The sequence below is a fragment of the Hyperolius riggenbachi genome, chromosome 6 (genome assembly GCF_040937935.1).
Source record: "Hyperolius riggenbachi isolate aHypRig1 chromosome 6, aHypRig1.pri, whole genome shotgun sequence".
Taxonomy (NCBI): Eukaryota; Metazoa; Chordata; class Amphibia; order Anura; family Hyperoliidae; genus Hyperolius; species Hyperolius riggenbachi.
The window spans coordinates 307,952,331-307,967,842 of NC_090651.1; the positions used below are offsets into that span (position 1 = coordinate 307,952,331).

At 42.7% G+C, this 15,512-nt stretch overlaps 1 protein-coding gene across 1 annotated transcript in view; it reads right to left on the reverse strand.

Moving 5' to 3' along the window:
- Window positions 1–14,121, reverse strand: part of LOC137521680 (neuronal pentraxin-1-like) — a 35,237-nt gene extending 21,116 nt beyond the window's left edge. Inside the window, exon 1 of the mRNA XM_068241286.1 lies at window positions 13,048–14,121. Coding sequence (XP_068097387.1) covers window positions 13,048–13,890 — 843 coding nt within the window. The 5' untranslated portion in view covers window positions 13,891–14,121. The remainder of the gene's footprint in view (window positions 1–13,047) is intronic.
- Between the last annotated feature and the right edge of the window lie 1,391 nt (window positions 14,122–15,512).

The window sequence follows — 15,512 nt, forward strand, 5'->3', positions numbered from 1 at the left end:
ACAATATAACTGACAACTCGCACCCCACTACAAGCTGCCTCCCTATTGCAGAATGGTATGAACTACATTGGCGTCGGAAAGGTGCAACTGCTGACGTGGCTACATGTATCTAAATGTTTATTGCCTGCAAACAAATACTTTCAAATAAAAATGAATAATGTGCAAAATCAGTCCTCCATCAACTAATATGTATGCTAAAAGGTTTAAAAAAGATGATTTTAGCAATAGTGCCCCTTTAAGCTTGACATAAATTGATCAATAATAGCCCTATTTGTAAAGAGATCACTCACCTCCTGTTTGGAAATTGATTGAGTAGTTGGGATTACTGTACTACTGCCCTGCCACAGCTGGCAAAATGTCTGTTGCATTATATCTTAACCTCTTGGCGACTGATCCACGCCAATTGGCGTGAACTGCAAACAAATACTTTCAAATAAAAATGAATAATGTGCAAAATCAGTCCTCCATCAACTAATATGTATGCTAAAAGGTTTAAAAAAGATGATTTTAGAAATAGTGCCCCTTTAAGCTTGACATAAATTGATCAATAATAGCCCTATTTGTAAAGAGATCACTCACCTCCTGTTTGGAAATTGATTGCGTAGTTGGGATTACTGTACTACTGCCCTGCCACAGCTGGCAAAATGTCTGTTGCATTATATCTTAACCTCTTGGCGACTGATCCACGCCAATTGGCGTGAACGCAGCTGCAGCCCCAGGACTGCTCAACGTCACTTGGCATGAAGTCCTGGGGTGGGGTTTTACGGGGGATCGCGCACGCGCCAATGCGCGCATATCCCCCCACTTGAATGACGGAGCTCAGCTCCATCATTATTCTCCCAGCGGCGATCGAGGAGACTGTTATAAATAATAGAATAGAAATAATTCTGTAAGGACATACAGTAGAATACGGTAAATTATTAAAGGACAACTGAAGTGAGAGGAATATAGAGGCTGCCATATTTAATTCCTTTTAAAGAATACCAGTTGCCTGGCTGTCCTGTTGGTCTATTTAGTTGAAGTAGTGTCTGAATTACACCAGAAACAAGCATGCAGCTAGTCTTTGTCTTGGCCCCCTACTGTTCACCCTATACACATCCTCCATTGGCAAGGTTATCTCCTCCATGGGTTTTAACTATCATCTGTATGCAGATGACACCCAGATCTACCTCCACACCCCTGACATCTCAACCACTACCATGGACAAGTTCTCCTCCTGCCTATCAGCCATTTCCTCCTGGATGTCCGCTAGGTTCCTGAAACTAAATCTAGAGGAAACGGAATTTATGATCTTCCCACCCCGGTCATCCCTGGACCTCCCAGATGTGCAGGTCAGTGTTAACCACAATACCATTCGCCCTACCTTTCAAGCCCGCTGTCTGGTTGCCACCCTGGACTCCGCACTCTCCTTCACTCCCCACATCCAAAATCTCACAAAGTCCTGCAACTTCCACCTTCGTAACATCTGTAAGATTCGCCCTTTCCTGACCTCTGCCACCACCAAACTCCTCATCCATGCCCTCATAATTTCCCGCCTCGACTACTGCAATGCCCTTCTGTCTGGTCTCCCTATGACCCGAATAGCCCCACTGTAGTCCATCATGAATGCGGCAGCCAGAATTATCCACTCCTCCCATCGCTCCACCAGGGCGGCTCCCCTCCGTGAATCCCTCCACTGGCTTCCTATCCAGTCCAGAATCAGATTCAAGATATTGTGTCTGATCTACAAATCTGTCCACAAAACCTGTCCAACCTACATTTGTGATCTTACTCAGAGATACACACCTAGCCGCTCACTCCGCTCTTCCAATGAACTTCGCCTAACCGCCCCCCGCATCACCCAGTCCCATGCACGCCTCCAGGACTTCTCAAGAGCTGCTCCAACACTATGGAACTCCCTACCTCCACCCATTAGGGCAGCCCCCTCCTTCAACACCTTCAAGAAGGCCCTCAAAACTTCCTTTTTCACTCTGGCCTACCACCCCTCACAATTGCTCTAAACCCATAGCTGAACTCTGGTCCCAGGGCCGGCGCTACCATAGAGGCAAAGGGGGCAACAGCCCCAGGGCCCCAGAGCTTGTAGGGGCCCCCAGTGGCTACAAGAGGAAAAACATTTTTTTCAAATCGACCTTATAGTTTTTGAGAAAATCGATTTTAAAGTTTCAAAGGAAAAAAGTATACTTTTAAATGCGGTAAATGTCACTTTTAGTAGCAAACCTAACGATAGTGTAATTTTACATGCATCAAAAGAAAGAGCAATAAATTTCCTGACGGAGTTTCCAGGGGGTCCATATGCAGCCGCAGCGCTTTGGCCAGGGATCGCTATACAGCCGCAATATGGCTGTATGAAGATCCCTGGCATTTTTTCCTATTTTCCCAATTTTTTTTTTCTGTTTAGAGTGTGGGAATTTTTTTTTTTTTAATTATGTGGGGTCCCCCCTCCTGAAATTTTTTTAACCCCTTGTCCTACCCTGCAGGCTGGGGTAGCCAGAATGTGGAGCTCCGACCGATTGGGGCTTCACACCCTGACTATACCAGCTGCAAAAAAGGTCCCTTAATGCCGATTTTTGTTCCAGGGTATCTGTTGGGGGGCCCCCAGGTTTATTTTGCCCTGGGGCCCCATTGTTGCTTAAACCAGCCCTGTCTGGTCCCCTACCTTTCGTGTCCCTACCTCTCCCTCTAGATTGTAAGCTTTTGGGCAGGGTCCTCCTCCTTTTGTGTCCTACCTGATCATGCACCTCCATTACTGTGCACCCATGCTATGCATCTGAGTGAACCTAACTTGCCTAATCTCCATGCTCCATCCAGTGACTGACTAAGCATTACCATGTACTCATACTGTGCTGTGTGATCTGGTTTTCTTGTATTCCTGTATTGTCATTTTGCTGTATGTGACCCCTAAAAATTGTCTGTAACCTAAATTAATGTCCATTGCTGCGTAATATGTTGGTGCTTTATAAATACAATAAATAAATAATAATAAATAATGTCAGAAACACCTGATATGCTGCATGCTTGTTCAGTGGCTATGGCTAGAAGTATTAGAGGCAGAGGATCATGAGGACAGCCAGGCAACTGGTATTGTTTAACAGGAAATAAATATGGCAGCCTTAATATTACTTACCCTCCAAACTGAGGATTAGACTGTCTATTATGTGGAATTCTTCCTCCAGTGCATTCTGGGTGAGCAGGTATATTTATTAACAGCTTTGGAACTCTCAGTAAATTAAATTCACAGAGATCACCTGACACAATACTAAAAATGTTCCTGCCTGTGATAAGTTTCAGAAAGTAGATCAGGGAACAGAAAGATCTTACAATGGACACACACTGACATCATCATTTATAAATTAATATTGTAAAAATAAGCCATTTTATTCATTGTTATTTTGACTACAGTTCCATGGTCCAACACACTGTCCACTTTGTTCAATGAACCAGTTCACAAATGTGCCTTTTAATGGATTGTGTTTTTCCAATGCACTCCTGCATGTACTGTTCCTAATGGTCTGTGTGTATGTTATAAGTGGAAGCGGCTATAGATAAATCATAATGCATGTGTCATAATGGACGCAAATGTGACATTCTCTGCTCATGTGCACTTTTAGGGCCTGATTCACAAAGCGGTGCTAACAGTTAGCACCGTGGTGAAAAGCCCTTTATCATGCCTAAACTCTGTTTAGGCATGATAAGTTTAGGTGTGATAAGTTTAGGTGTGATAAGTTTTTAGGCATGATAAGTTTAAGCACCAACTGGGTTAGAACCGCAGTGCACAGCTGATCAAAAGTTTTGCGGTAGCAAAGTCTGGTGCACTTTGCATAGAATTTAATGGTGCTGCTTTGCGTGCGGGACTTTGCAAGCGATCTAAACTTATCTAAACTTAGCATGCCTAAACTTATCATGCCTAAACTTATCATGCCTAAACTGAGTTTAGGCATGATAAAAATGATTATCACACCTAAAGTCTTTAACTGGGTTATCACCGCTTTGTGAATCGAGCCCTTAGTGTGAACAGCAGTAGTGTAGCTTAGGACCTCTGGGCCCCGGTGGGAGTTTAATATTGGGCCCCATCGAGCACTCTATACATAACAAGTGATATGGAGCACCAACACCTGCCAAGGACAATTAGTGTCAGAGAGGTGTAGGCTGGGGGAGAACAGTCTATTAATGGTTACAACTAATCAAAACACATATAGAGGTGATCATCATTACCAGCTTAGCACCAATAAAGAGCTAAAGTGGTTGAAGGGGAGCCCTTACTGGGCTCCTCTGGTCCAGGGGCCCTGGTGCAGTCGCTACCTCTGCACCCCCTATTGCTATGTCAATGGTGAACAGAGCCGTAAGCCTCATACGCACTTAAAGCCCAATCTACACGATACAATTCTTTGTGCGCTTCTATTACGATTCTATTTACAATCCAATTAAATCCGACATGTCCGATTGGGATTCGATTCAATTCAATTTGCCATAGCAAATCAATGGAATATCGAATTGAATTGAATCGAATACCGATCGGACATGTCGGATTTAATCGAATCGTAAAGAGAATCGTAATCGAATCGCACAAAGAATCGTATCGTGTAGATTGATCTTTAGACCTGTCTTTGATCAGCTCCCTCTGCCATGAATGTTGTCAGTTTTAAGGAGGGACCTGAGGTGAGAGGGATACAGAGGCTGACATATTTATTTTGTTTTAAACAATGCACATTGCCTGGCTGGCCTGTTGATTCACTGCCTCTAATACTGTATGTTTATCCATTTACTCTGAACAAGCATGCAGATCAAATATTTCTGACAAGATTAGCTGCATGTTTGTTTCAAATGTGTGATTCAGACACTACTCATGCCAGAATGATCAGCAGGACTGCCAGGCAACTGGTATTGTTTAAAAGGAAATAAATATGGTAGCCTCCATATGTCTCTCACCTCGGGTTCCTTTTAAGCAGGGGTCTCAAACTCAATTTACCTGGGGGGCCGCAGGAGGCAAAGTCAGGATGAGGCTGGGCCGCATAAGGAATTTCACAATCGCGGCGCATCGCCGCCTCTGCCCGCCCCTCTCACTCTTCCTTCACAGAGAGGGGCGGGGAGAGGCGGCGATCCAAGCTTTGCCCCTTCCAGGAAATGCCGGCGGATTGCCCCCCGGGCGATTTGGGGGCTCTGCAGCCCTCGTTTAGCGGCGGGGATGAGGCGGATTACTTGGGAGCACTGAAGCGAACTATAAGGAAACTTTTGCCGGCGAGGGCCACAAAATATTGCATCGAGGGCCGCAAATGGCCCGCGGGCCGCGAGTTTGAGACCCCTGCTTTTAAGTGAATCAACCCCATTTTTTTTTTTGTGCACATAGCAGTCATCATAATCAATTTCCAAATACTGTACACATGCTAAATGGAAGTGTCAACCTGCTGCGTCCTTGAGACTGAATTAAAAAAATAAATACATAAATACAATTAAAATAATAAATAAAAATAATAATAAATAAAATTGCAGTACTTATAGATGTTTCATCAGCACCTTTTGCATCCTGGTGGAATTCTGCTCATCTAAAGGATACCCGAAGTGACATGTGACATGATGAGATAGACATGTGTATGTACAGTGCCTAGCACACTAATAACTATGCTGTGTTCCTTTTTTTCTTTCTCTGCCTGAAAGAGTTAAATATCAGGTATGTAAGTGGCTGACTCAGTCCTGACTCAGACAGGAAGTGACTACATTGTGACCCTCACTGATAAGAAATTCCCCTTTTTTACCTCTTTCTTGCTCTCTGAAGCCATTTTCTGCTAGGAAAGTTTTTTATAGTTGGAATTTCTTATCAGTGAGGGTCACACTGTAGTCACTTCCTGTCTGAGTCAGGACTGAGTCAGCCACTTACATACCTGATATTTAACTCTTTCAGGCAGAGAAAGAAAAAAAGAAACACAGCATAGTTATTTGTGTGCTAGGCACTGCACATACACGTGTATATCTCATCATGTCACATGTCAGTTCGGGTAGCCTTTAAAGCCAAGATATCTCATGAGGTTTAATTAGGCCAAAGCTGGTGGTATAGCAGAGGATGAGATTGCACCAGGGCCCCTGGACTTGAGGGGCCAATACTGGGTCCACCATTACATCGCATATATATTTATGCGTGGGCATAAACCATAGTTACTTCATCTGCATAAAGTTAAAATGCTTAAAGAGGAACTCCAGTGAAAATAATGTAATAAAAAAGAGCTTCATTTTTACAATAATTATGTATAAATGATTTAGTCAGTGTTTGCCCATTGTAAAAGCTTTCCTCTCCCTGGTTTACATTCTGACATTTTTCACATGGTGCATTTTTACTGCTGGCAGATGATGTCAGTGGAAGTAGCTGCTGCTTGCTTTTTTGGCAGTTGGACACAGCTGTAAACAGTTATTTCCCACAATGCAACAAGGTTTACAGACAGGAAACTGCCAGGACCATAGTCCTCACAGTTTCCTGTGGGAGGGGTTTCACCACAATATCAGCCATACACAGCCCTCTGATGACCGTTTGTGAAAAGGAAAAGATTTCTCATGTAAGGGCTGGTGCACACCGAGCGGCTTTTTCAGCGTTTCTGCAGCCGCTTGCGGCTGCGGATCCGCTTGGTCAATGTATCTCAATGGGGTGGTGCACACCAGAGCGGGAGGCATTTTGCAGAAACGAAAAAAGCCTGGGTGAGGCATTTTTTGGATTTCGGATGCGTTTCTGCCTCAATGTTAAGTATAGGAAAAACGCAAACCGCTCTGAAAAACGCCTGTTCAGAGCGGTTTTGCCGGCGGTTTTGTTACAGAAGCTGTTCAGTAACAGCTTTACTGTAACAATATATGAAATCTACTATACTGAAAACCGCAGCAGCAATCCGCAAAACGCTAGCAAAACGCCATAGAAAAATTAAAAAAAGCGTTTAAAAATCTGCTAGCATTTTGCGGATCTGCTAGCGGTTTTTGGTGTCCACGGCCCTCAAAGGGGGTATCAGCTACTGATTGGGATGAAGTTAAATTCTTGGTCACAGTTTCACTTTAAGCTTAGTACATACGTGCAATTTTAATTGGCCGATCATTTGCCAATTTGACCACTTCCATATGAGAGCTTATCTACACAATCTTTTAATTGTATTCAAAATCTGTTGGTCCTCCTACTACATGGAAGTGTTAAAATTGGCAAGTGATTGGCCAATAAAAATTGAATGTGTGTACCAGGCTTTTGGGATACACTGTTGTAGCCAGGAATCCAGCATGTAATTTAGGTCTGGTTTAATCTCTTGTATATCCACTGGTTCTGATCAAGGAATCCATTAGCTCCATTAGGCCTCATTCACATTGCGCACAGAGCGGAGTGGCTATTTTTTTACGCGTTTTTTTCGATTTTTGTGCACTGGACAGTTTTTTAAGCGCTTTTCAAAGTGCTTTTGCAGAGCGATTGCGTTTTTTCACTTCCTGACTTCAGGAAGTGGTTTGAGCAGTTTGTTTCCTGATTTCAATCAAGAAATGAACTCTTTGATCCAGAAAAGAATAAATATAATGTATTTATTCTTAAACGCTCACGCAATCGCTGCACAAAGAGATTTTGTGAGCGTTTTGCGTTTTCCTATACCTTCCATTAAGGTGGAATCGCCTCAAAAATGGCCCATACACCGCTTTGCTGAGCGGATCGGAAACAAACCGCTCAGATGTGAACTGTCTCATCAAGAATTATTTCACAAGCGCTTTCAGGGCGATTTTAAAAATCGCCAACGCTTAAAAAATGTCAAAAAGTGACAGTTAGTGTTAACGAGCCCTAAGACATGATTTTGTACATCTTCTGTCGACAGCATTGCCTGCGATTCTTTGGTTAACACACTGTGACAGATAGGTGGAAAAACTGTTAGTGTGGCAATACACAGGATGGCAATACACACAGGATAAGCACCGATATTCTGATTAATCCTCTATTTTATAGTCCCACTGAGAATGCAATAGAATCAAATTGCTGCTCAATGCCTATACGCATTTACAAATGATCAGTCACAAAGTTAAAGTGAACCTCCGGACTAAAAATCTACTCAGCAGAACTGAAAAAGCTTGGTGCTTCTTTAACAGTTTCACAGCATCAGAACTTTGTTTTTCTTACCAAAGCATCATTTTTAGATGTATTTTTAGCTAAGCTCCACTCATCAAAGAAAACTGCCCGGGCTTTTTTCCCCTGATGCTGTGCAAAGCATGATAGGATTTCCTATGTTGTTATTCACGTTGCCTAGCAACTGGGAGGGGTGATCAGCACACAGGACAGTTGGAACTGTATCTCATGCTCCCTGTCACCTCCTTTCAACCAAAAAGATGGCTGCCCTCATGAAATCAAACATTTGCCTGTTCTTTTAAAACAGGGTGGGTAAGAGATTATATAACCTATTTTAATTAACATAACTAATGTAACTTAATGACGGTATGTTTGCTTAGGCTGAAGTTCCTCTTTAACTAATAAGATTAATTTTAAAATGAGTCTCGGGTCATCAATGCAATGTGCTTCTGTTAATTATTTTATCCCTGTTTTACAATGCTGGCAGGGGTGTAACTACTAGAGATGTCGCGAACATAGAATTTTCCGTTCACGAATGGAGAACGCAAACTTCTGAAAATGTTCGCGAACAGGCAAATCTGGCGTGCTGCCATACACTTCAATGGGCAGGCGAATTTTAAAACCTTCAAATACTGTTTCTGGCCACAGGTCTAAAACCTAGACTGTGGCATACCGGAGGGGGATCCATGCCAAAAGTCCCACCAAAAATTACAGAGTTGACGCAAAGTCGGGTTTTAATCTCTAAAAGGCAGAAATCACGTTATGCATATCTCTGGGTGTCAGTGGGCTGTGGAGTGTCACACACAGAGAAATACAATAGTACTATCAGAATACAGTGAAATAGTAATGCACCTGAAGTGGTGCTGTGCGTGCAACTTAATGAGGCAACAGCAGTAGTTTGCACACAGCTCTGGGTGTCAGTGGGCTGTGGAATCTCACACACAAAAAACCACAGGAGACCGATGTGCTAGCCCTCAAAAGGGCTCTTTGGGGGGCTTTTACAGCAAGTGAGGAACAAGAACACAGGCCTAGCTAATGCTTTCCCTACCTATCTGCAGCAAGTCTGACCCTGCTCTCACTAACAGTCAGCAGCCAGCACAGAATGAATCCAATATGGCCACCGCTACTGCTTTTTGTTTAGGGTTGGGTGGTCCAGGAAGGTGTGCTAGCTGATTGGCTGCCATGTATCTGCTGACTGTGAGGTAAGGGGTCAAAGTTTAGCTCAATGATGACGTCCGCTGTTCGGTGCAAATGCGAACAGCGGATGTTCGCAGAATACTGCTTGCCGGCGAACTGTTCGGGCCATCTCTAGTAACTACAGTAGAGCAGCCCTACAACTGCAGGGGGGCCCAGAGTTGTAAGGAGGCCCCAAATAACACTTCCCTCCCTCCAATATAAGGGTCCATCCGTGAGATCAGGTGTTTTTGTGGCTACGTTTGTTATTGGTGTGAAGATTGTGATGTCCACACTTGTTTTATGACCCTTGTGAGATGGGGCCCAAGGCTGTGAGGCTAACCAGGGGTAGGCAAGGGAAAGGGTGCGAACATGGGGGGGCTTCATCAAAGTTTTGCTGGGGGCCCTATGATTTGAAGTTACACCCCTGAATGCTGGCATATCACTGCCACACTTTATAGTAAAAAAAAAAAACACCTCATCATGAGTTTGTAATTCACACTGTGTTTATTAAAGTGATGCTGATTTTAAAAAAAAACAAACAGGTAATGCACTAACAATTCAAACTGTATATACTGGAGGTGCCAGGCCAGTGTCACAAACTACTTAGAATTAAAAATGCAATACATTGATCTGGGGCCTGAGCACACTAGTGTGCTTCTGTATACAACGCATATCAGTCTGTAACTTGTGTTGCTGTAAAGCGGACAGAAGCGTGCTAGCGTGTTCAGGCCCTTATGGAACATGGCCCCATTTTATGGGATTTAAAGGGGAACTGAAGTAAGAGGTATACAGAGGCTGCCATATTTATTTCCTGTTAATCAATACCAGTTGCCTGGCAGCCCCACTGGTCTATTTCTCTGCAGTAGTGTCTGAATAACACCAGAAACAAGCATGCAGCTAGTCTTGTCAGATCTGACTTTAAAGTCTGAAACACCTGATCTGCTGCATGCTTGTTCAGGGGCTATGGCTAATAGTATTAGAGGCAGAGGATCAGCATGGCTGCCAGGCAACTGGTATTGCTTAAAAGGAAATAAACCTGACAACCTCCATATACCTCTCTCTTCAGTTCCCCTTTAAAGAGACACTGAGGCAAAAAAAAAATTATGCTATAATGAATTGTATGTGTATTACAGATAATTACTAGAACATTCGTAGCAAAGAAAATATTCTCATATTTTTATTTTCAGTTATATAGTTTTTTTGTTTGTTTTTTATAACTGCATCATTCTCTAATATTTGCAGTTTACACACTACTCGGCATTCTAAATGATTTTACAGAGCAGGCTAGTGAACTTTTGAACTGTTCTCTGCAGGAAAAAAAAACAATACAGTGCCAGACACTTGAGATAACAAGCTTCAGAAGACAGCGCTCTCTGCGACTTTGAAAGTCATGGAGCTCAATGGCTCTTTTGCATAGATAACAACTGAAAACAATATTAGACATATCTCTGCTCCTAATGTTTTATTTCTTAGCTGTAATACACATACAAATCATTATATCATATTTTTTTTTCACTTCAGTGCCTCTTTGAAAACTATCCTTAATTATAAGTACCTTACTATTGTAAAGTGCATTTTACAAATCTATTGGTGTACCCAGGTTTGTTAACTATAGTTTTAATGGGGCATATGCACAAAATTACGGTAAAGTTATAGTGTGCAGGGAACACAAAGCAATTTAACTTTCTTACAGTGAGAAGGTATTGTGCATAGCGCAATTATCGCAACCTTTGTTATCTAGGTAATGTGAGCATTGCTAGGGTAATGCACGCTACACAAGTAGGCAGCATAGGGCATGTTACCCTAGCAATGCTAACATTGCCTACTTTACCATACAATTGTGCATATGCCCCAATGTCTTAGCTTAATCTTGAACCTTTCTTTTTGATTAGCAAATCCAACAGCCATTCTAAACAAATGACAGCGTGGGGATTGACTTTTTAACCACTTCAGGAACCAGGCTATTGGAAATCTACGTTGTGTCTGTGAACATTAGTTTCTGGCATGAAGTAGATGTTTATAGCAGTGGACCTGCTTTCCTTTCGACCAAAGTGCTCATTGTGGTTTGAGCGGCAGAGGCGCAGGGACAGATAAGCGTACATTTGTTCTTGCAGGCTGTGTTGATTACTATTTCCCCTCTGAGTCATAGCAACTCCAAGGGAGAAGTAATTTGGGGCCCGTTAATTGTCGTATCCCCGAATTACCTGTGCGAAGGGTGCAGACTATAGCATTGCTGTTATAGCCATGCCAAACTCAGGCACTACGTGCCATGCTGGGTGCGTGCAAGAAGCCTTGCAAAATCCCTGCTATGACAATCTACATCATGTCAGAAACCAACGTACACAAACATGACGTAGATTCACAATAATAGTTAAAGGGACTCCGAGCAGTGCAGAAACTATGGAAAGATGCATATCATTTTAAAGCTCTCTTTCTTCTCTTTCCAATGATTCATAAACCGCCGCCCTACGCCTTTTAGTTTTCGCTATTTTCGCGATTGAAATTGCAGCGGCCGCGATTTCAATTGTGGAAATAGAGAAAACTAAAAGGCGTAGGGCGACGATTTAGGTGTTGCCAGAAAGAGGAGAAAGAGAGCTTTAAAATGATATCCATCTTTCCATAGTTAAGGGGCCCATACACTCAGCCGATTTTCTGGCCGACCGATCGATCCCGATCGATTGATCGATTGATCGTTTGCAAATCGGTTGGCCAATCGACCGATCGATGGCCGATTTCGATCGATTTCGATGGATTTCCATCGACCTGGCAGGGTGGAAAATTTAGGTCGATCTGATGAGATTGCTTATCAGTTTGCATTGGCCTTAATGGAAATCTGATGGCAAAAAAATGCCATCAGATCGAATTTCAATAGATTTCAAACTGAAATCTATTGGAATTCTATCCTGGTAAAAAATGTTCTAAAAACGCATCAGATAGATCATCAGATGCATTTCTTATCTATCTGCTGCCAATCTGACGAGTGTATGGGCACCTTTACTTGTATTACAGGACGACACTTTCCCCAGTGTCAGCAGCTCCATTCAGCAGAATGGAGCTGCTGACTTTAGGAAAAAGTCGCCCTGTGTAATACAATGTAACTATGGAAAGATGGATATCATTTTAAAGCACTCTTTGGGCCATATGCAATTCACTTTTTCACCTGACTTTTCTCCCTGGAGATAATTTTTCATCTTCGATTAAAATAACTTTTCAGCACTTTTCAACTAAAAAAGTACCAAAATGTAAGTGAAAAGGTACTATCAAAATTATTTTGAGTATTTTCTTGTTTTCTGGTGGCTTAAAAGGCATTTTATTGACAAGTTTAAAAATATCACCTAGGAGAAAACTCAGGTGAAAAAGTGAATTGCATATGGCCCTTTCTCCTCTTTCTGGCGACACCTAAATCGTCGCCCTACGCCTTTTAGTTTTCTCTATTTTCGCGATTGAAATCGCGGCCGCGGCAATTTCAATCGTGAAAATAGCGAAAACTAAAAGGTGTAGGGTGGCAGTTTATATATCATTGGAAAGAGGAGAGAGAGAGCTTTAAAATGATATGCATCTTTCCATAGTTTCTGCACTGCTCGGAGTACCTTTAAGCAAAAGCATACAATGTAATTGTTACAGACCCAGTATACAAAACTAGAGCTATAAAACTTTTGAACCTGGGTATGAGATTTCCCATATCAACTACCTGGAGTGGAAGGATAAAAGATAAAATGTGATTGTTTGTACTTAACATTAGCTTCCTTTCTTCTGTCTATTAATAATTAGCTTGAAGAGGAAGATTTTTAAGGCAAGAGCAGAAATACCTGTAGGTGCTCCAGCCTGTCCTTTAGTGACTCCAGCATTCTCTCCATTTGAGGAACCCCAGGAGGTGTAGACTGTGGCGGGTCTTCCATCGTGTTTGGTGGGACACTAGGCTTGCGATAGAAGTAGTCATGTGCTGGTTGTTCCCGATACTCCCTGTGGGTGGGATGATGATATTCATGATCTCTGATGTGTCCATGAATATCTTCATGTCCATGAGGGTGCTCTCTCTCATGACCATGTTCTCGCTCATGTCCATGCTCTCTCTCATGTCCAAAGTCTCTTTCATGTTGTCTTTCTTCCCATTCATGTCCATGCTCTCTCTTGGGTGCATGTTCTCTTTCATGGTGTTCCCATTCATGCCCATGCTCTCGTTCATGCCCTTCTTCCCACTCATGAACATTTTCCCTTTTGTGACCATGCTCTCGTTCATGCCCATGCCCACTTTCATGTCCAAAAACACTCTCATGATTAATGCTTTCTTCATGCCCATGTTCTTGGACATGTTCAGCGGAATGAGTGAGACCTTCTTCATGGCCCCTGCTATGTGGGTAGCCTTCACAACGGCTTAGTTTCACAGTCAGTTCCCTGATGGTCTCCCTTTGATCTAAGATGGTCTCTTTTTGGTGAACCACTGTCTCACGCAGGTGAAGAATAGTTTCCTTGGATTCTTCTTGCATGCCCACCCAGTGCCCTGCTCCAGTAGAGCTATGGCGCTGCCCATTGGATTGGCATTCCATATCCAAAGGCATTGGGGTGCAAACAAATTTCGGAAGTGAATACTCCCCCAAACATGTGCGTACCAAATAAACAAAACCAGTAAGAAAAAGTGAGAAAAGCTTCATATTTGACCAAAGTAGAAGCTCCCTTGTAAAAGATGGAATTTAAGTTCCTTTTTGACTGCCTCTCCGTCTCGCTGTGCTCAAGTTGTCCTTCTTAGTTGACAAATGACATTCAGAGGATTTCAGAACCTGATTTAGTTTGTTTCAGATGTCACCTCCCTCTGTAATGATCAAATCCTCTTCAGCAGTTTTTCTTTACCTATCTGGTTCCTGTAACTTGGTCTGGAAATGGTATTAGGTAGAACACTAATGTCTTTAAATCCACAGGAGGCCCCACCTCCGATCTCATTGTCCTACATGCAGCAAGAGGAGATCAAAGACTTACTTTAAACTTAGCCAATAAACTCAGGAGGACTTTAAGGAGATGATGCCCTGGTAAACTAGCATTGCCCTGGAATCGTTTCGAGACAGCATAAATCTATTAGGTTTAACCATCTCAGATATGAGCGTAGCAATCTGGCATATTCTCCAGGAGTTTTTACACAGTAGGAAGAATGTTTGCATTAAATGTTAAATCTAAAAAAAGATAAGAAAAGAACAACAAAAGAGGCTAGCAGTATATTTTTATCTTCCTTACATGTCTATATCCTTGTATAAATCCAAACAAGATCCACTATTGTGGATGGTGAGAATCCAACCATAGCAAGAGGATGCAAAGCACAACCTCAGCTGGGAGGACTGGCAACCTGATATGGAATTCTTCATGTTCTTAGCTGATTAATGAGCATTTCTCACATGAAAAAATATATAATAATGCTATATCTGTAAAAGAAGGACACAAATAGGTTTGCAGGCACCTTGAAGCGTCAGTGCTGTGCTATAGTAACCCCCCCCCCCCCGATCCCCCGTCTGCCCCCAACACTAGTTGCTGTTCAGCCACATCTCCTGTATGTTACAGAGAAATGCACCCTGTATGTATTTAGAGGGTTTAGCCTGTTTAATTCATCCTCCTCTGTGACTAATCACAAGTTGTAATTTGATCTCTCCCCGTGTCAGCTGACTGCCATGGCAGAGATGGCAGATCAGCTCACTGGAAAGCACAGGATGTTAACAATATGTCTACGTCCATGAAAGCAGGAAGTAGATGCACTGCGGATTTATTGGAGGATTTGTGTTAGCTGTAGCAAATAAATATTTTTCTTCAAAGGTTATTATGCTGCTGCTTATCTTTTAGAGCAGAGAGGACGTTCTGCGTTCAGGTCCACTTAAACTAACGGGCACATTCAATCAGACTCCTCTCGTGGTGTTTTAATGCTGGGAATACACCATACAATTTTCTGTTAGATTTACCTGCCAGATAGATAAAGTTCAACATGTTGGAAATTTATCTATCTTAGGCCCCATTCACACTTGCGTTTTTGAAAAAAACGGACCGGATGCCCGATCCGGATCCGGTCCGTTTGCATATGTATCATCAGGTGTGAATACGGCTGCGATCCGGATCCGTTTTTTTAAGAGATAACACACTGTATAAATTCCTGGGGTCTGGGAGGTCAGCAGAAGCTGCACCTGTAGAATCAGGTCCTCCGCTGTGTAGGGCCTCACCTCCACGTCCTACATACTGCCAAACAGCTCCAGCACAAAAGTAACTGCTGCTCCACTCCAGAAATGCTGGGCCCATGTGT